Source organism: Lucilia sericata, unplaced genomic scaffold, assembly GCF_015586225.1.
Source record: "Lucilia sericata isolate MDLA Ls3-8-SP2 unplaced genomic scaffold, ASM1558622v1 Contig002892F_arrow, whole genome shotgun sequence".
NCBI classification, from domain to species: domain Eukaryota; kingdom Metazoa; phylum Arthropoda; class Insecta; order Diptera; family Calliphoridae; genus Lucilia; species Lucilia sericata.
Window position 1 is genome coordinate 2,813 of NW_023996566.1, and position 15,223 is coordinate 18,035.

Below are 15,223 nucleotides of genomic sequence, written 5' to 3' on the forward strand. Positions count from 1 at the left end.
CTAACATTCGATAGTGATGCCATTTTTAAAATGACACTCCTCCTCTATTAAGTTACTAGTGTTGCTGTAGTGCTTTATTTCTTACTAACACAATTTTAAATGTGAAATAGAGAGATATAATAGATAGATAGGATAGATAGATAGATAGATAGATAGATAGATAGATAGATAGATAGATAGATAGATGATAGCTCGATAGATCGAGATAGATCTATAGCTAGATGATCGTCGCTCGATAGATCGCTCGCTCGATGCTCTCGATCTAGCTCGCTCGCTCTCTCGCTCGCTCGCTAGCTCGCTCGCTCGCTCGCTCGCTCGCTCGCTCGCTCGCTCCTCGCTCGCTGCTCGCTCGCTCGCTCGCTCGCTGCTCTGCTCGCTCGCTAGCTCGCTCGCTCGCTCGCTCGCTCGATCGCTGCTCGCTCGCTCGCTCGCTCGCTCGCTCGCTCGCTCGCTCGCTCCTCGCTCGCTCGCCGCTCCTCGCTCGCTCGCTCGCTCGCTCGCTCGCTCGCTCGCTCTCGCTCGCTCGCTCTCTCGCTCGCTCGCTACGCTCGCTCGCTCGCTCGCTCGCTCGCTCGCTCGCTCGCTCGCTCGCTCGCTCGCTCGCTCGCTCGCTCGCTCGCTCGCTCCTCGCTCGCTCGCTGCTCGCTCGCTCGCTCGCTCGCTCGCTCGCTCGCTCGCTCCTCGCTCGCTCGCTCGCTCTCTCGCTCGCGCGCTCGCTCGCTCGCTCGCTCGCTCGCTCGCTCGCTCGCTCTCGCTCGCTCGCTCGCTCGCTCGCTCTCTCGCTGCTCGCTCGCTCGCTCGCTCGCTCGCTCGCTCGCTCGCTCGCTCCTCGCTCGCTCGCTCGCTCGCTCGCTCGCTCGCTCGCTCGCCCGCTCGCCCGCTCTCTCGCTCTCGCTCGCTCGCTCGCTCGCTCGCTCGCTCGCTCGCTCTCGCTCGCTCGCTCGCCCGCTCGCTCGCGCTCGCTCGCTCGCTCGCTCGCTCGCTCGCTCGCTCGCTCGCTCGCTCGCTCGCTCGCTCGCTCCTCGCTCGCTCGCTCGCTCGCTCGCTCGCTCGCTGCTCGCTCGCTCGCTCGCTCGCTCGCTCGCTCGCTCGCTCGCTCGCTCGCTCGCTCGCTCGCTCGCTCGCTCGCTCGCTCGCTCGCTCGCTCGCGCTCGCTCGCTCGCTCGCTGCTCGCTCGCTCGCTCGCTCGCTCGCTCGCTCGCTCGCTCGCTCTCGCCTCGCTCCCGCTCTTGTCTCGCTCGCGCTCCTCGCTCACTTCGTCGCTCGCTGCTCGCTCGCTGCTCCTCTGCTCCTCGTCGTGCTCCTCTCGTCGCTCGTCGCTCGCTCGCTCGCTGCGCTGCTCTCTCGTCTAGCTCGCCCCGGTCGTCCGTCCCATCATTCGATCACCCTTCCGTCGCAGCCGTGTGCGATAAGTCGGCCCCAGAGTCCCTAGTGGAAAACGATCCTTTAGCCTTTCAAGAATCACTTAGTTTATATCAAAATTTCATTTTTATATGGAAATCTAAAATTTCATTGAAAATAAAATACAATTAAGAAAATAATAAAAAACTCTAATTACTACCAAATTCCTAATGTGATTCTTTAAATAAGCGTCTAATTAGAAAATATCAAAAGTCTGCAATCACTTAAGTTTTCCATAAAAATCAAACTTTTGTTACGTAAAAACGAAAATTTTCATTATTTGTTAAATAAGTTTTCAAATAAAGAAACAACTAAAAACTACAATTTTCAATCTCAGTAGGATTTTTTTGGGATTAATTCGATTTTCTGTGTTAGAAACTTGTAAAGCATTTACATTTTTCTTTTTGAAACTTACAAGTTTTGAAAAATTTAAAAATAAAATTATTTCTAGTTTATTTTAATATCGTCAGATTTGCAGGTTCTATTTTTTAAAAATACTCCGAAAAATAAGAAAACAAATTAAATTTTATAAGTGGAAACGATTTATGGAACGATAATTCTCACATTTTTTACCATTCTGAAAAACAACGTTTATGGAGAACAGTTTTATTAGAAACTTTCTTAAATTTTATATGTGGGAATGATTTATGGAACGATAGTTCTCCGATTTTTAACCATTCTGAAAAATAATGTTTATGAAGAACAGTTCTGTTATAAACTTAGTCTGGAGGTAGAAAATTGACAAGATTTGTGTTAAAATCATAACATATTGTAAATCAAAACATTTTTTAGTTTTTCTTAATAATAAACATCACTTTATTTTATAAATTATTTAAAATTCGCACTATTTACATAAAATTAAAACTAAACTCTTACTTAATAGAACTTAACGCTAATAAATGCTCTTAAATACTTTAGTTAACTGATATCTTTGGTTAAATTTACGTTAAAATTTTAATTACTCCTTCCCTTATTCCGATCTTGGTCTATCCTGCACATAATATCTTCATCCTCACTCTCGCCATCACTTTCATCATTTTCCGACAGGAATTGTTTATCCTCCTGACTCAACGTTTGAATACCACTACTATTATTGTTATTATTATTTGTTATATGATTTGATTTAATAACACTACGTTGATTGTTATGTGCCTGTGCTGTAGTGTGTAAATAGTGGGAAGAACGTTTTGCCTGATTAGCACGACGCCATTTAGCTCGACGATTTTGAAACCATGTTTTCACTTGACGATCGGTTAGCTTAAGTTGTAGAGCCAAATGTCTACGTTCTTCGGGCGATAGATATTTGAAGGAGTTAAAACGATTTTCGAGATTTTTAGTTTGTTGTGAGGTAAAACGTATTTGTCCACCTTTACGTTTTACACCAAAACCAGGCATATAGAAACCGGGATAGGCGGCATTACAGTATAGGGCAGCAGCGGCTGAGGCATTTGTCGGATAGGCTGGAAATATAAGAAAAACAAGAAAAATATACATTAAATCTTTATAAAAAATAATTTTGAGTAATTAGTTTTATTAATTTAAGTATTATTTTTATATAAATATGATATGTTTAATCATTTCTTTAAATTTGCGTAAATTTCTTATAAAAATCTTGCTTGTTATCACTAAAACTCCTTTTTCTATTTACTAAATAACAAAAAGTACTTTAAATTGCAACCATGCTTTTTTTACCCAATGTTGTTTATCTAATGATGACATTTGATTGGTTATTATTCTTGAATATACATACACACGCCCCCTTTAAAATAAACAGCTAAAGAGAGATAGAGAATGAGTTAAGCATAAACAAGTGGGTTTCTTTATATTGCTTTATTAAAATAATAAAAGAGTGAGGGAGATAGAGAGAACAAAAACAATTGATATTGTTGCCAATACTGATGTTTATTGGTTTATTAATGAAAAGAAACACTTGAAATAATGGCTTATTAAAATACCAAAATAAAATAGAAATAGAAAATTATTATTGGTAAATTGATATTTCTTTCAATATATAACACATGACTGTCTAAACATTTAATTATTTAATTTATTATGCGGGAATTTGTGCGTGTGTTTTTTTTTTCTGCTATAGATATGTATTAACTGTCATAATGTTAAATTAAATTTATTATCAATTAATGATGTTTAATATAAATTTAAATGCTATTTTAATAAAAGTTATTCCCCATTTTTGTGTAGATAACAATTTGCAATGAGTTGCCTGTTTTTAATAAATTTTTTTTAATAATTATTTAAAATTAAGTTAATTTAGTTATTATCATTAATAATGTGTTTTTAACACCTTTTCTGTGTTATCTATTTTTTTACGACGAAAATGTTATCATTTTAATGGACATAAACCAATGACTATTAATCGTTTTTAATAACAGTTTTTTTGTTAATTAAATACTTTTGTTTTATTAATTTAAACGTTTAATCGTCATTTCCTTGTTTGTGAAGATAAAATTTTTTGAAATTGCATTAATTGTGGACTCTGTTTGCTGTATGTAATTTGTCGAAAAATAATCGATTATTTAGGAATTTAAAAAGAAATTCTTTTAGAATTAACAATGATTATGCAATTTGTCAAAAATTCCCATAATTTTGAACAAATTTTGAAGATTTTTAGTTAAATTTTTAAGAATTTCTATGCTTATTTGTTTTACAATAGATGACATTGCAATTACTCAGCTTTGTTTACATTCTCTTCCTCTGAGTTACAATAACAAATTTATTGTTTACATTGCGGTTTATAAAAGGGTATTGCCATATGTAAATAATAACGCTGCAATTTGTATATTTTTTTAAACTAATTTATAAAATTTATTAATTTTTAAATAAAAATTGCATTAGTTAGTAGTTATCTCTAAAAGAATCATTTTCAAGGTGTTAAAAACTTATTTAAATAATGAAAATATCAAATTACAAAACATAGGTTTATAACAAAACATTTATGTATTTCATTATTTTCAAGTGTGAACACAATAAAACCACAAATAAACAAACATAATTGTAACACAAAAAAAGCACCTTTAATTTTGTGAATTTCCGTTATCATTAAAATGCATTTTATGTAACATAAACATAGGTACTCGTAACAATATTTGTTTGATTCTATTGCATTTAAAGTAAATAATTTGTGTTAATCACATTGTAAAATGATTGATTAATGCGGGATAATAACAGTTATAATGATTACAAACAAATAAACGTTAATATTTGTCTATAGACAACTAAATAAACAAATCAAAACTTGAAATCGCTGGAAAATAATCAAGTGATGGCGCCAATGGATAAACGCCATTTAAAAACTTCAACAAAAAAACACGTCTGATAAACAATGAATGCATTATTTTGGATTTTCTTCTTTGTTAATAAAAGGGGGGCGACCTAGCCGATAAAAAAAAAAGAAATCGAAAGCAACTAATAACAAGACAAAAGGTAAATAATTGTTTTACAAAAATGTGTTATAGATTTTTATCAAATGTTATTGTGGTAATACTAAATATATTAATATATCTGGCATCACTATATTAAAAAAACAAACTTGACTTAAAACCAGTGTTGTCAAACAAGTTTTTTAAAGCTTAAATGTAAACAAAGGTTTGCAAATAGCGTTAAGGCCCAAATAGACTACACAAGCGGCTTGACAAACATTCCAATATATTACGTTTGTGCAAGCCTGTTGCGTAGTGTATGAGAGTGTTTCGCGTTTGTACAAATGCTTGCTGTTTGTTTGTATAAAATTTTAAAAAAATTTGATTTTTACAAAAACATATTGAATTTTTTTCAAACCGTTTGAAATTGTTTATATTTATTAATAACAAATTTTTTACAAAATTTACATTTCTAAGCAAAATTGTCATCTGTATCTTTGCAAGTCCACAAAAACGTGAAAAAAGTATGTTTGATAAGCCGCTTGCGTAGTCTATTTGGGCCTTAAAGGCCCATCTATCTATCTATCTATCTATCTATCTATCTATCTATCTATCTATCTATCTATCTATCTATCTATCTATCTATCTATCTATCTATCTATCTATCTATCTATCTATCTATCTATCTATCTACCTATCTATCTATCTATCTATCTATCTATCTATCTATCTATCTATCTATCTATCTATCTATCTATCTATCTATCTATCTATCTATCTATCTATCTATCTATCTATCTATCTATCTATCTATCTATCTATCTATCTATCTATCTATCTATCTATCTATCTATCTATCTATCTATCTATCTATCTATCTATCTATCTATCTATCTATCTATCTATCTATCTACCTATTTGTCTATCTATCTATCTATCTATCTATCTATCTATCTATCTATCTATCTATCTATCTATCTATCTATCTATCTATCTATCTATCTATCTATCTATCTATCTATCTATCTATCTATCTATCTATCTATCTATCTATCTATCTATCTATCTATCTATCTATCTATCTATCTATCTATCTATCTATCTATCTATCTATCTATCTATCTATCTATCTATCTATCTATCTATCTATCTATCTATCTATCTATCTATCTATCTATCTATCTATCTATCTATCTATCTATCTATCTATCTATCTATCTATCTATCTATCTATCTATCTATCTATCTATCTATCTATCTATCTATCTATCTATCTATCTATCTATCTATCTATCTATCTATCTATCTATCTATCTATCTATCTATCTATCTATCTATCTATCTATCTATCTATCTATCTATCTATCTATCTTATCTATCTATCTATCTATCTATCTATCTATCTATCTATCTATCTATCTATCTATCTATCTATCTATCTATCTATCTATCTATCTATCTATCTATCTATCTATCTATCTATCTATCTATCTATCTATCTATCTATCTATCTATCTATCTATCTATCTATCTATCTATCTATCTATCTATCTATCTATCTATCTATCTATCTATCTATCTATCTATCTATCTATCTATCTATCTATCTATCTATCTATCTATCTATCTATCTATCTATCTATCTATCTATCTATCTATCTATCTATCTATCTATCTATCTATCTATCTATCTATCTATCTATCTATCTATCTATCTATCTATCTATCTATCTATCTATCTATCTATCTATCTATCTATCTATCTATCTATCTATCTATCTATCTATCTATCTATCTATCTATCTATCTATCTATCTATCTATCTATCTATCTATCTATCTATCTATCTATCTATCTATCTATCTATCTATCTATCTATCTATCTATCTATCTATCTATCTATCTATCTATCTATCTAGATAGATAGATAGATAGATATCTCTCGGGGGAGTTTTCCAGATTTTTCCTACCGAGCGCGTCCCCGGGTGGCGGATAGGGGGTGGTGATGGACCATCTGTCCTCTCCCAGCTTTAATTTCACTTAAGCTGAGGGAGGGCAGATTGTCCACCACCTGGGAATATTATATTCCCCGCGGACCAAAAAACTGAAAAAAAAAAAAAAAAAAAAAAAAAAAACAAATATGGAAAATAAAAATAAAAAGATAAAAGTTACGGTGCAGGGCCTAAATAACCCAGTACCGGCGGCAAGTGTTGATCTACTCGCGAGTCACGTGTCGTCGTCATCCTGCAATCGTGAGCAGAATACTACTACGGAGGTGGGTACCTTGGCCTCCGTGGCGGACAATGCGTCAAGTGTACAGCATGCCGCTGGCAAAAATATAGGGGTGAAAGAGAAGGATGTACTCGGAGAGAGCTCTAAGCTACCTCAGCCTTTAAATATAGGTGAGGGTTCCGACTCTGAATCCTCAGATGATAATAATAATAATACCATTATAGCAAATCCCAAAAAGGATGAAGTAGAGCAAATGGTGAAAGAGGTGAGTGATAGCATAGCTAAACTACCTATTACTAAGAAAAGACTTTCTGGAGCACAGAGGAGGAAGTTGAAAAAGATGCTTCAGGAAATCATAGTTAGTCAATCCCACGACACTCCAAAGGAATCGGACTCTCTCACAAGATCTGAGGCAAAAAGGATCAGGTCACCCGAGGAGTTGACAACTGAGAATAAGCCTAAGAAGAAAAAGAGCTCCCCGTCTTCTAATACACAGTCGAAGCCAAGCCATACTTCACTCAAAGGAATCTCAAGTGAGAATCCTGCGAGTAAGGGTGACAACGCCAAGCCAGATATTCCGAAGACGAACACGTCGGCGAAATCAACCTCGAAGGTAAGGGAATCTCAAAAGAAGCCCCGAAAAACGAGGAAGGAGAAGCTAGACGGAGGAAAAGGTAAAGAGCCGCCATCTTACGCCAAAGTTGCCAGAAGTAGGCACCGGGACGATCTCTGCTATGCAGTTTACGATGCCGGTAATCCGACAGGCAAAATTCCAATAGACCAACAGAGTAAAATAGAAGACCTGGTCAACAATAAGATAGTGGACCATGCAATAGCTTCAAAGGGCAAACAACCAATAGAGAGCGAGAGCTGCGAGTTCAGCATGGGCGTGATGTTGATGAGGTTGGCATCTCACCAATGTGTTAGCACCCTAAAGAACTTGGTGGAAAGTATCCCTCCTCCCTGGGACGGCGCTAGGCTGGGACTGGCAAAGAAGAGCGAGCTTCCGGTGCTCCTAAAGTCCACTGTCTACATAAAAGGATGGGGCAGTAAACTGGCTAATGAACGTATACTGGAAATTCTTGGAGGTCAAAATGCTGAGCTGGCCGTGGAAAAATGGGATGTCTTTTACAGGAAAGAAGAACCTGAGGGAACTTTATTTGTAATAGGTATCGACCAGAAATCCATGGCTAGTCTTGCCAAGAATAAAGGTAGGGCTTACTTCGCCTCTAAATCTGTCATATTCAAAATTGGGAAGGTGCCGATTGGAAGGGCTGTTACAACAAGCCTCGAAAAGGACACTAAAAAACCTAAGACCACAGTATCCACTACTGATAACGTTGAGGAGTCAAATCCTAAAATCGAGGAATTTACCATTAACTCGCCAGAAGAAAGTGTAGTTGCCCTTTCCAAAATTGGGAAGGCGCCGATTGAAAGGGCTGTCAAAACCGGCCCCGACAAGGACACTAAAACACCTAAGACAGTACCCAAAGCATCATTAGCAAGTACTAGCAATGTTGAGGAGTCAAATCCTAAAAGCGAGGAGGAAATCACTCACCCGCCAGAAGACAGAACAGCAATGCTCTCCAGAATTGGGAATGTGTCTATTAAAAATACTGCTATTCCTATGCCTGATAAGGACACCGCAGTGCCATCAACAGTACTCACTGCATTAATAGCCACTTCAGGCTATCCGGAGGAGTCAAATCCAAAGAGCGAGGAGGTGACCACCAACTCGCTGGAAGACAGTTTAATGGATGACCATGATTGATGATTAAAAAAATTCCTATCCAAAACTCATGTCCAACCGGAATCTATGATCGATGACACGGGCAGGAGGCTTGAGGATATGGAGGAGACAATGAAACTCCTAATGGATTCTCATTTCCCACCCGGTATATCGAATAACATAGATGAACCGATATTGGAGGAAGGGGAGGGTAACACGGAAATAGTTATTACAACTGACATGGTTAAAGGGGCAATCAAGAGCTTTGCTCCCTATAAAGCTGCAGGGCCGGATGGAATTTTCCCGGCACTTTTGCAGATGGAGGCGGGACTGGTTTCCGTACATCTGTCACAGATATTCACTGCATGCTTAAAATTGGCATATACCCCAGTTAAATGGCAGGATGCAAGGGTAATATTTATACCCAAACCAGGGAAACCTAGCTATGCGACACCTAAGTCCTATCGACCGATAAGTCTTACGTCCTTCCTACTTAAAACCTTGGAACGGATAGTCGATAGCATGGTTAAAAGCAGCATACCATACAATGACCTTAAATATAAGCAGCATGCTTATGTAAAGGGACGATCGGTGGAAACCGCTTTAAATGAAGTTGTCCACTACATAAGTGAATCTTTCGATAGCAAACTGTATACACTGGCAGTATGCATTGACATCGAAGGCGCTTTCAATAACGTGCACACTGATACCCTTATCCAATCCCTAGACCAGTTTTATGTTGACCGGGTGCTCCGTAACTGGATCAACTACATGCTAAGGAACAGATGGATAAGCTGCGAGATGTACGATATAACTATCAGGAAAAAGGTATTTCGCGGTATACCACAGGGTGGCATTTTGTCACCTTTACTCTGGGTCACCACGATTAATAGCCTCCTAAGGACCCTAACCGAGAAAGGACTTAGACCTGTCTGCTATGCAGACGATGTCGTAATACTTTTAAAGGGAAAGGATCCAAATTACTTGTGTAGAAGAGCTGAGGAGGCTCTGAATACGGCCTTGAGCTGGGCTCAACCGAGAGGCCTCAATGTTAACCCGGCGAAGACGGAAATCTGTCTTTTCACAAGAAAGACAAAAATTTCTACATATACTGAACCTTGCTTCTTGGGCAAGAAGATACCGGTGACAAACAAAGTTAAGTACTTAGGTGTAATACTTGACCGGAAATTAAAATGGAGACACCACATAGAGGATAGGATCAACAAGGCACATCGGTGCTGGGCGATATGTAGGAGAACCATAGGCATGAAATGGGGTCTTAGTCCTACTATGACAAATTGGCTTTATAAAAGTGTAATTAGACCAATTCTAGCTTATGCTTCAATAATCTGGTGGACTGCTTTGGACAAAAAGTGTAATATCAAACTACTACAGGGAGTTCAGCGTACATGCTGCTTGGGTGTAAGTGGTGCCATGTGTACTACTTCAACCAAGGCTCTGGAAACGTTGCTAGATATTCCACCCATTGAAACATATATAAGATATGAGGCGGCGCTTACAGCCGAACGGCTCTTTACTTTAGGCGATCTGGCCAAAAACGGTTATAGGACACGTCATCAATGTATACTGGACACATTGGAAGGTTATACACATTCATCGGACGTGCCTGATCGCATACCAGACACTGAATATGTCGGAAACTTTGAAACGCTAATCCCAGATAGAATGTCTTGGTCAAGCGGAACATTAGAGCAAATACCAGTAGGAATCCGTTGCTACACGGATGGCTCTAAATTAGGGGACAAAGTGGGTCTGGGGTTCTATATTGAAGACCCAGAAACAGAAATATACCACCGTTTACCTAATCATAACACAAGCTTCCAGGCAGAAGTACGAGCAATAACGGAATGTGTAAATTGGATTAGAATAAATATGGCGCCCACAGGGCTTAATATATTTACCGACAGCCAGAAGGCAATTTGTGCGATATCAGGTGATAGAATTAAATCTAAGACCGTATTGGATTGTAAGAAAGCTTTAACTGAATACTCTCCCAGAGGTAAGGTTCACATCATATGGGTACCAGGCCACTCGGGAGTAGTCGGCAACGAAAGGGCGAATGTAATAGCTTTAAAGGGAAGGGAGCTCGATGTAGTTAACCTGACAAACGCAAAACCATTCGACGCAACAAAAGCTGAATTAAAAATATGGATGAGAGAATCCCATAAGGCCTCTTGGAATAATGAAACGGTGGGTAGAACCACAAAGATTCTATGGGGTGACCCTGATGAGAGCAAGACGAGAAATCTTCTCAAAATGAGCAAGTCTGAGGTTAGTATGATGGTACGTATTCTCAGTGGACACACAGGATTACGAGCACATCTATACAAAATTGGACGTGCGAATTCAGACGAATGTAGAGCATGTGGAGAGGACAGTGAAACTCTGGAGCACTTTCTTTGCCATTGTCAGGCATTCGTCGAAGTTAGATCCAAGTATCTTGGAAGTGATGTTATTCCAGAAATAACATTCTTAACCAACACCGATTGGAAGATTCTTAGGAATTACGTCCAGGAAACTGAGTTTCTGAACATGGAAAAATAATACATTTAGTGAACATTTTTTTTTTTTTTTTTTTTTTTTTTTTTTTTCTTGAATTGGAGCGCACAACAGGCCCGATAGTGGCCTAGGTGTATTTCTTCGGATTTGATGTAGTATACATCCTCCTATCAACCTACCTACCTACCTAACTATCTATCTATCTATCTATCTATCTATCTATCTTTCTTTCTATCTATCTATCTATCTATCTATCTATCTATCTATCTATCTATCTATCTATCTATCTATCTATCTATCTATCTTTCTATCTATCTATCTATCTATCTATCTATCTATCTATCTTTCTATCTATCTATCTATCTATCTATCTATCTATCTATCTATCTATCTATCTATCTATCTATCTAAGAAGTTTTAAACATTTCCTTTATTTACTTTAAGTACGGACTTCAAAATCGTATTTTTATTTAAAAATTTTTAACTTTAGCTTGTATTTTGCTGTAATTATACGATTTTAATAAAATTTTAACAAATCTACCTAACCGGAAGTAATTGTCGACTTATCTGTAGCGATTAGTAATAAAACCATAAACAGATTGATTAAAAATTAGTGATTTACTTAATTTACTTTTGAAAAAAAAAACTGACTCACTCACCTTCACAATCCATAAATTGATTATAAGGAGGTTCACAATAAACCGACGGAGTTCCACGAGCCGCCACCGCCGTTGAAACATTAGCCATTGCGGCGGCAGCTGCTGCAGCCTGAAAATGAGGCATTAAAAATGCTGAATTTTTCTGTAAATTTAAGACTTGTTGATAAAATAAGGAGGCCGTAGGATCATAAACATGATCATAATGTAGAGCAGGAGCAGCGGCGGCTGTTGCATGTTGTGGTAAAGTACTAGCTAAAGTTAATGAGGAGGGCGAGTTATTGTTGTGGTTGGCTGTTTTTAAAGTGAGATTTTTAAAAGCGGTATATTGTTCAAAATCCGGGGTACGTGTTAGACTGGTAGATGTAACTGTATTATCCAAATTGGGTGAAGGTAAAGATGTTGTTGTTAAACTGGGTGAGGGTATTTGTATATGTGTAGCCGGATTCAAGTTAGTATCTTTAGATGTTTTTTGTTCTAAAATATTTTCTATAGAGAAAGAGGATTTATTGGATTTTAAGGTATCCATTTTATTTGCTTTAATTATAGTATTTTTTTCTTATTAATTAATTGCACTATTTTATTATATGATTATTTTCCTCTAATTGTTCACTTTTGAGACCTTAACAGTTGTATGGTCTAATTGTTACTAAAAATCTGATTTTTTCCAATAATGAAATTATTATTATTATTATTGTTTCAATACAATTAATCAAATCAATTTGAAATATGTTTGCAGGTAATTGATATCTTTATTAATAGCATTATGAAGTGTACTAATAGGAACCATAAAAAATAATAATTTGAAACCTACTTACCTATACAACTATACAAAATAAATAAACGTGTAATGATACTAAATGTTCATGATAATAATTATGAATGTCTAAATAATTTACCAAAAAGAATTTTCAGAAATTTAGTTTTTGATAACACTGTTTCCAAAAGTTTTTTTTTTCATTAGAATGCTTTTCAGATATTTTGTTGTAGTATAAAATGTTATTATAGGTATGTAATGGTTTATTCATACATACTTACCTTTTCATAATGACCTTTTCAATTGAACGTTTTTGTAAGCAACAACAACAATGCTGTTAAACATCTTTGTTTACCTTATGACGAAAACATATTCCTATATCTGACTTAGATCTTTAACAGTCATTTCACTATTTTAGCGTTTTTAGTTAGTAAAATTGAAATTTTTTAATTGAAAAGGAAACTGTGTAATCTAACATGCCAATACATTGCTCTAACAATTTAACGTATACATTTACTATATTCCTACATAACACTATACAGATACATACATATTCTAAATGTTCACATACTCATATTTGTCGTATTAGACGACTATTTAACTCTACGATAACAACAACTGACGATCAAAAATTACTGCTGTTATTTCTGCTACTGACTGTCGTCCAATGATATTAGATAATAAAACATATTTGTTTAGATAATGTCTGAAAGCAGGTTTCGTTTTTACTCCACCAAAAGGGTTGGTGATTGAGGTTTATGCGATTTTTCGTATATAAAAACATTTTGATAACGCCCTTCGACGAACCATTTTTTAACTAAACTGTTATATATTTTCTTTAGAAAATCCCTTTTTTAGGTTCCTAATGTTTTTTTTATTCTGCTTAATTTATAACACTCTCAATTTTTTGTTTATGACGATTTTTTTTCTATTTGCCGCCCCATTGCCTTTATTTTATGAGTATTTTTTCAGTTTTGATTTCTTTAAAGGGTTTTAGCGGTATTTTCGGCTTTGATCAAATAGCATTGACTACTACTATTTACTACTTACTACTCACTGCTAATCATTTTACTGTTATCTGGCAGTGTTGTCTTTATACAGTAGCAAATGTTTTAAGGTGTTATATTAACTGATAAACGAATTTGTTGAAATTTTATAATAATCAAATTAATGGTTAAAATAATTAAGAGAAATTAAATTATAGTTTAAAGAATAACTTTTACATTAACAAAAATGTAAAATTAAGAAATTGCACATCTTAAATTTTGTATTGTTTTAAGGAAAATTTGTAGTGATAACTGATTTTTATTATTTTCCTAATTAAACGCTTATACAGACAATTTTTTCTTTTAAAAATTCACCAATTTTGTTGATGACAGTTGGTTTTTCATATTTAAACCTCCAGACTGTGAGACTAGCCCCACTAGCCATAGTATTCAATCGATGTACCATATATTATATTAGGTGATCTAATTTAGATCTCAATTTAGAAGAAAAATATTAAATTTTTGTATTTTTCAAATAAAAATTGCACTGTGCCCATTTTACATTTACTTCAGGCATGGAAAATTTAAATTTTAAAATAGTACTAACGTGTAACAAAAAGTGTACTTTTTTAGGTTTTAAAGTACCAAACTAATTTTACGCTATAATATACATAGACTAGGCTATAGACTAGACTATAAACTAGACTATAGACTAGACTATAGACTAGACTATAGACTAGACTATAGACTAGACTATAGACTAGACTATAGACTAGACTATAGACTAGACTATAGACTAGACTATAGACTAGACTATAGACTAGACTATAGACTAGACTACAGACTAGACTATAGACTAGACTACAGACTAGACTACAGACTAGACTACAGACTAGACTATAGACTAGATTATAGACTAGACTATAGACTAGACTATAGACTAGACTATAGACTAGACTATAGACTAGACTATAGACTAGACTATAGACTAGACTATAGACTAGACTATAGACTAGACTATAGACTAGACTATAGACTAGACTATAGACTAGACTATAGACTAGACTATAGACTAGACTATAGACTAGACTATAGACTAGACTATAGACTAGACTATAGACTAGACTATAGACTAGACTATAGACTAGACTATAGACTAGACTATAGACTAGACTATAGACTAGACTATAGACTAGACTATAGACTAGACTAGACTAGACTATAGACTAGACTATAGACTAGACTATAGACTAGACTATAGACTAGACTATAGACTAGACTATAGACTAGACTATAGACTAGACTATAGACTAGACTATAGACTAGACTATAGACTAGACTATAGACTAGACTAGACTATAGACTAGACTATAGACTAGACTATAGACTAGACTATAGACTAGACTATAGACTAGACTATAGACTAGACTATAGACTAGACTATAGACTAGACTATAGACTAGACTATAGACTAGACTATAGACTAGACTATAGACTAGACTATAGACTATAGACTAGACTAGACTAGACTAGACTAGACTAGACTAGACTATAGACTAGACTAT

At 35.8% G+C, this 15,223-nt stretch overlaps 1 protein-coding gene across 1 annotated transcript; it reads right to left on the reverse strand.

Annotated features, from left to right (window-relative positions):
- Positions 1-2,417: 2,417 nt before the first annotated feature.
- On the reverse strand, positions 2,418-12,444 carry LOC119614438 (hematopoietically-expressed homeobox protein hhex-like; the record flags this gene model as incomplete). The annotated part of the gene is made up of 2 exons (XM_037970560.1): positions 11,919-12,444; positions 2,418-2,861 (listed from the first exon to the last, which is right to left on the reverse strand). Coding segments are annotated over exons 1-2 (970 nt in total), but the record flags the coding sequence as incomplete, so codon positions are not given.
- Positions 12,445-15,223: the final 2,779 nt, after the last annotated feature.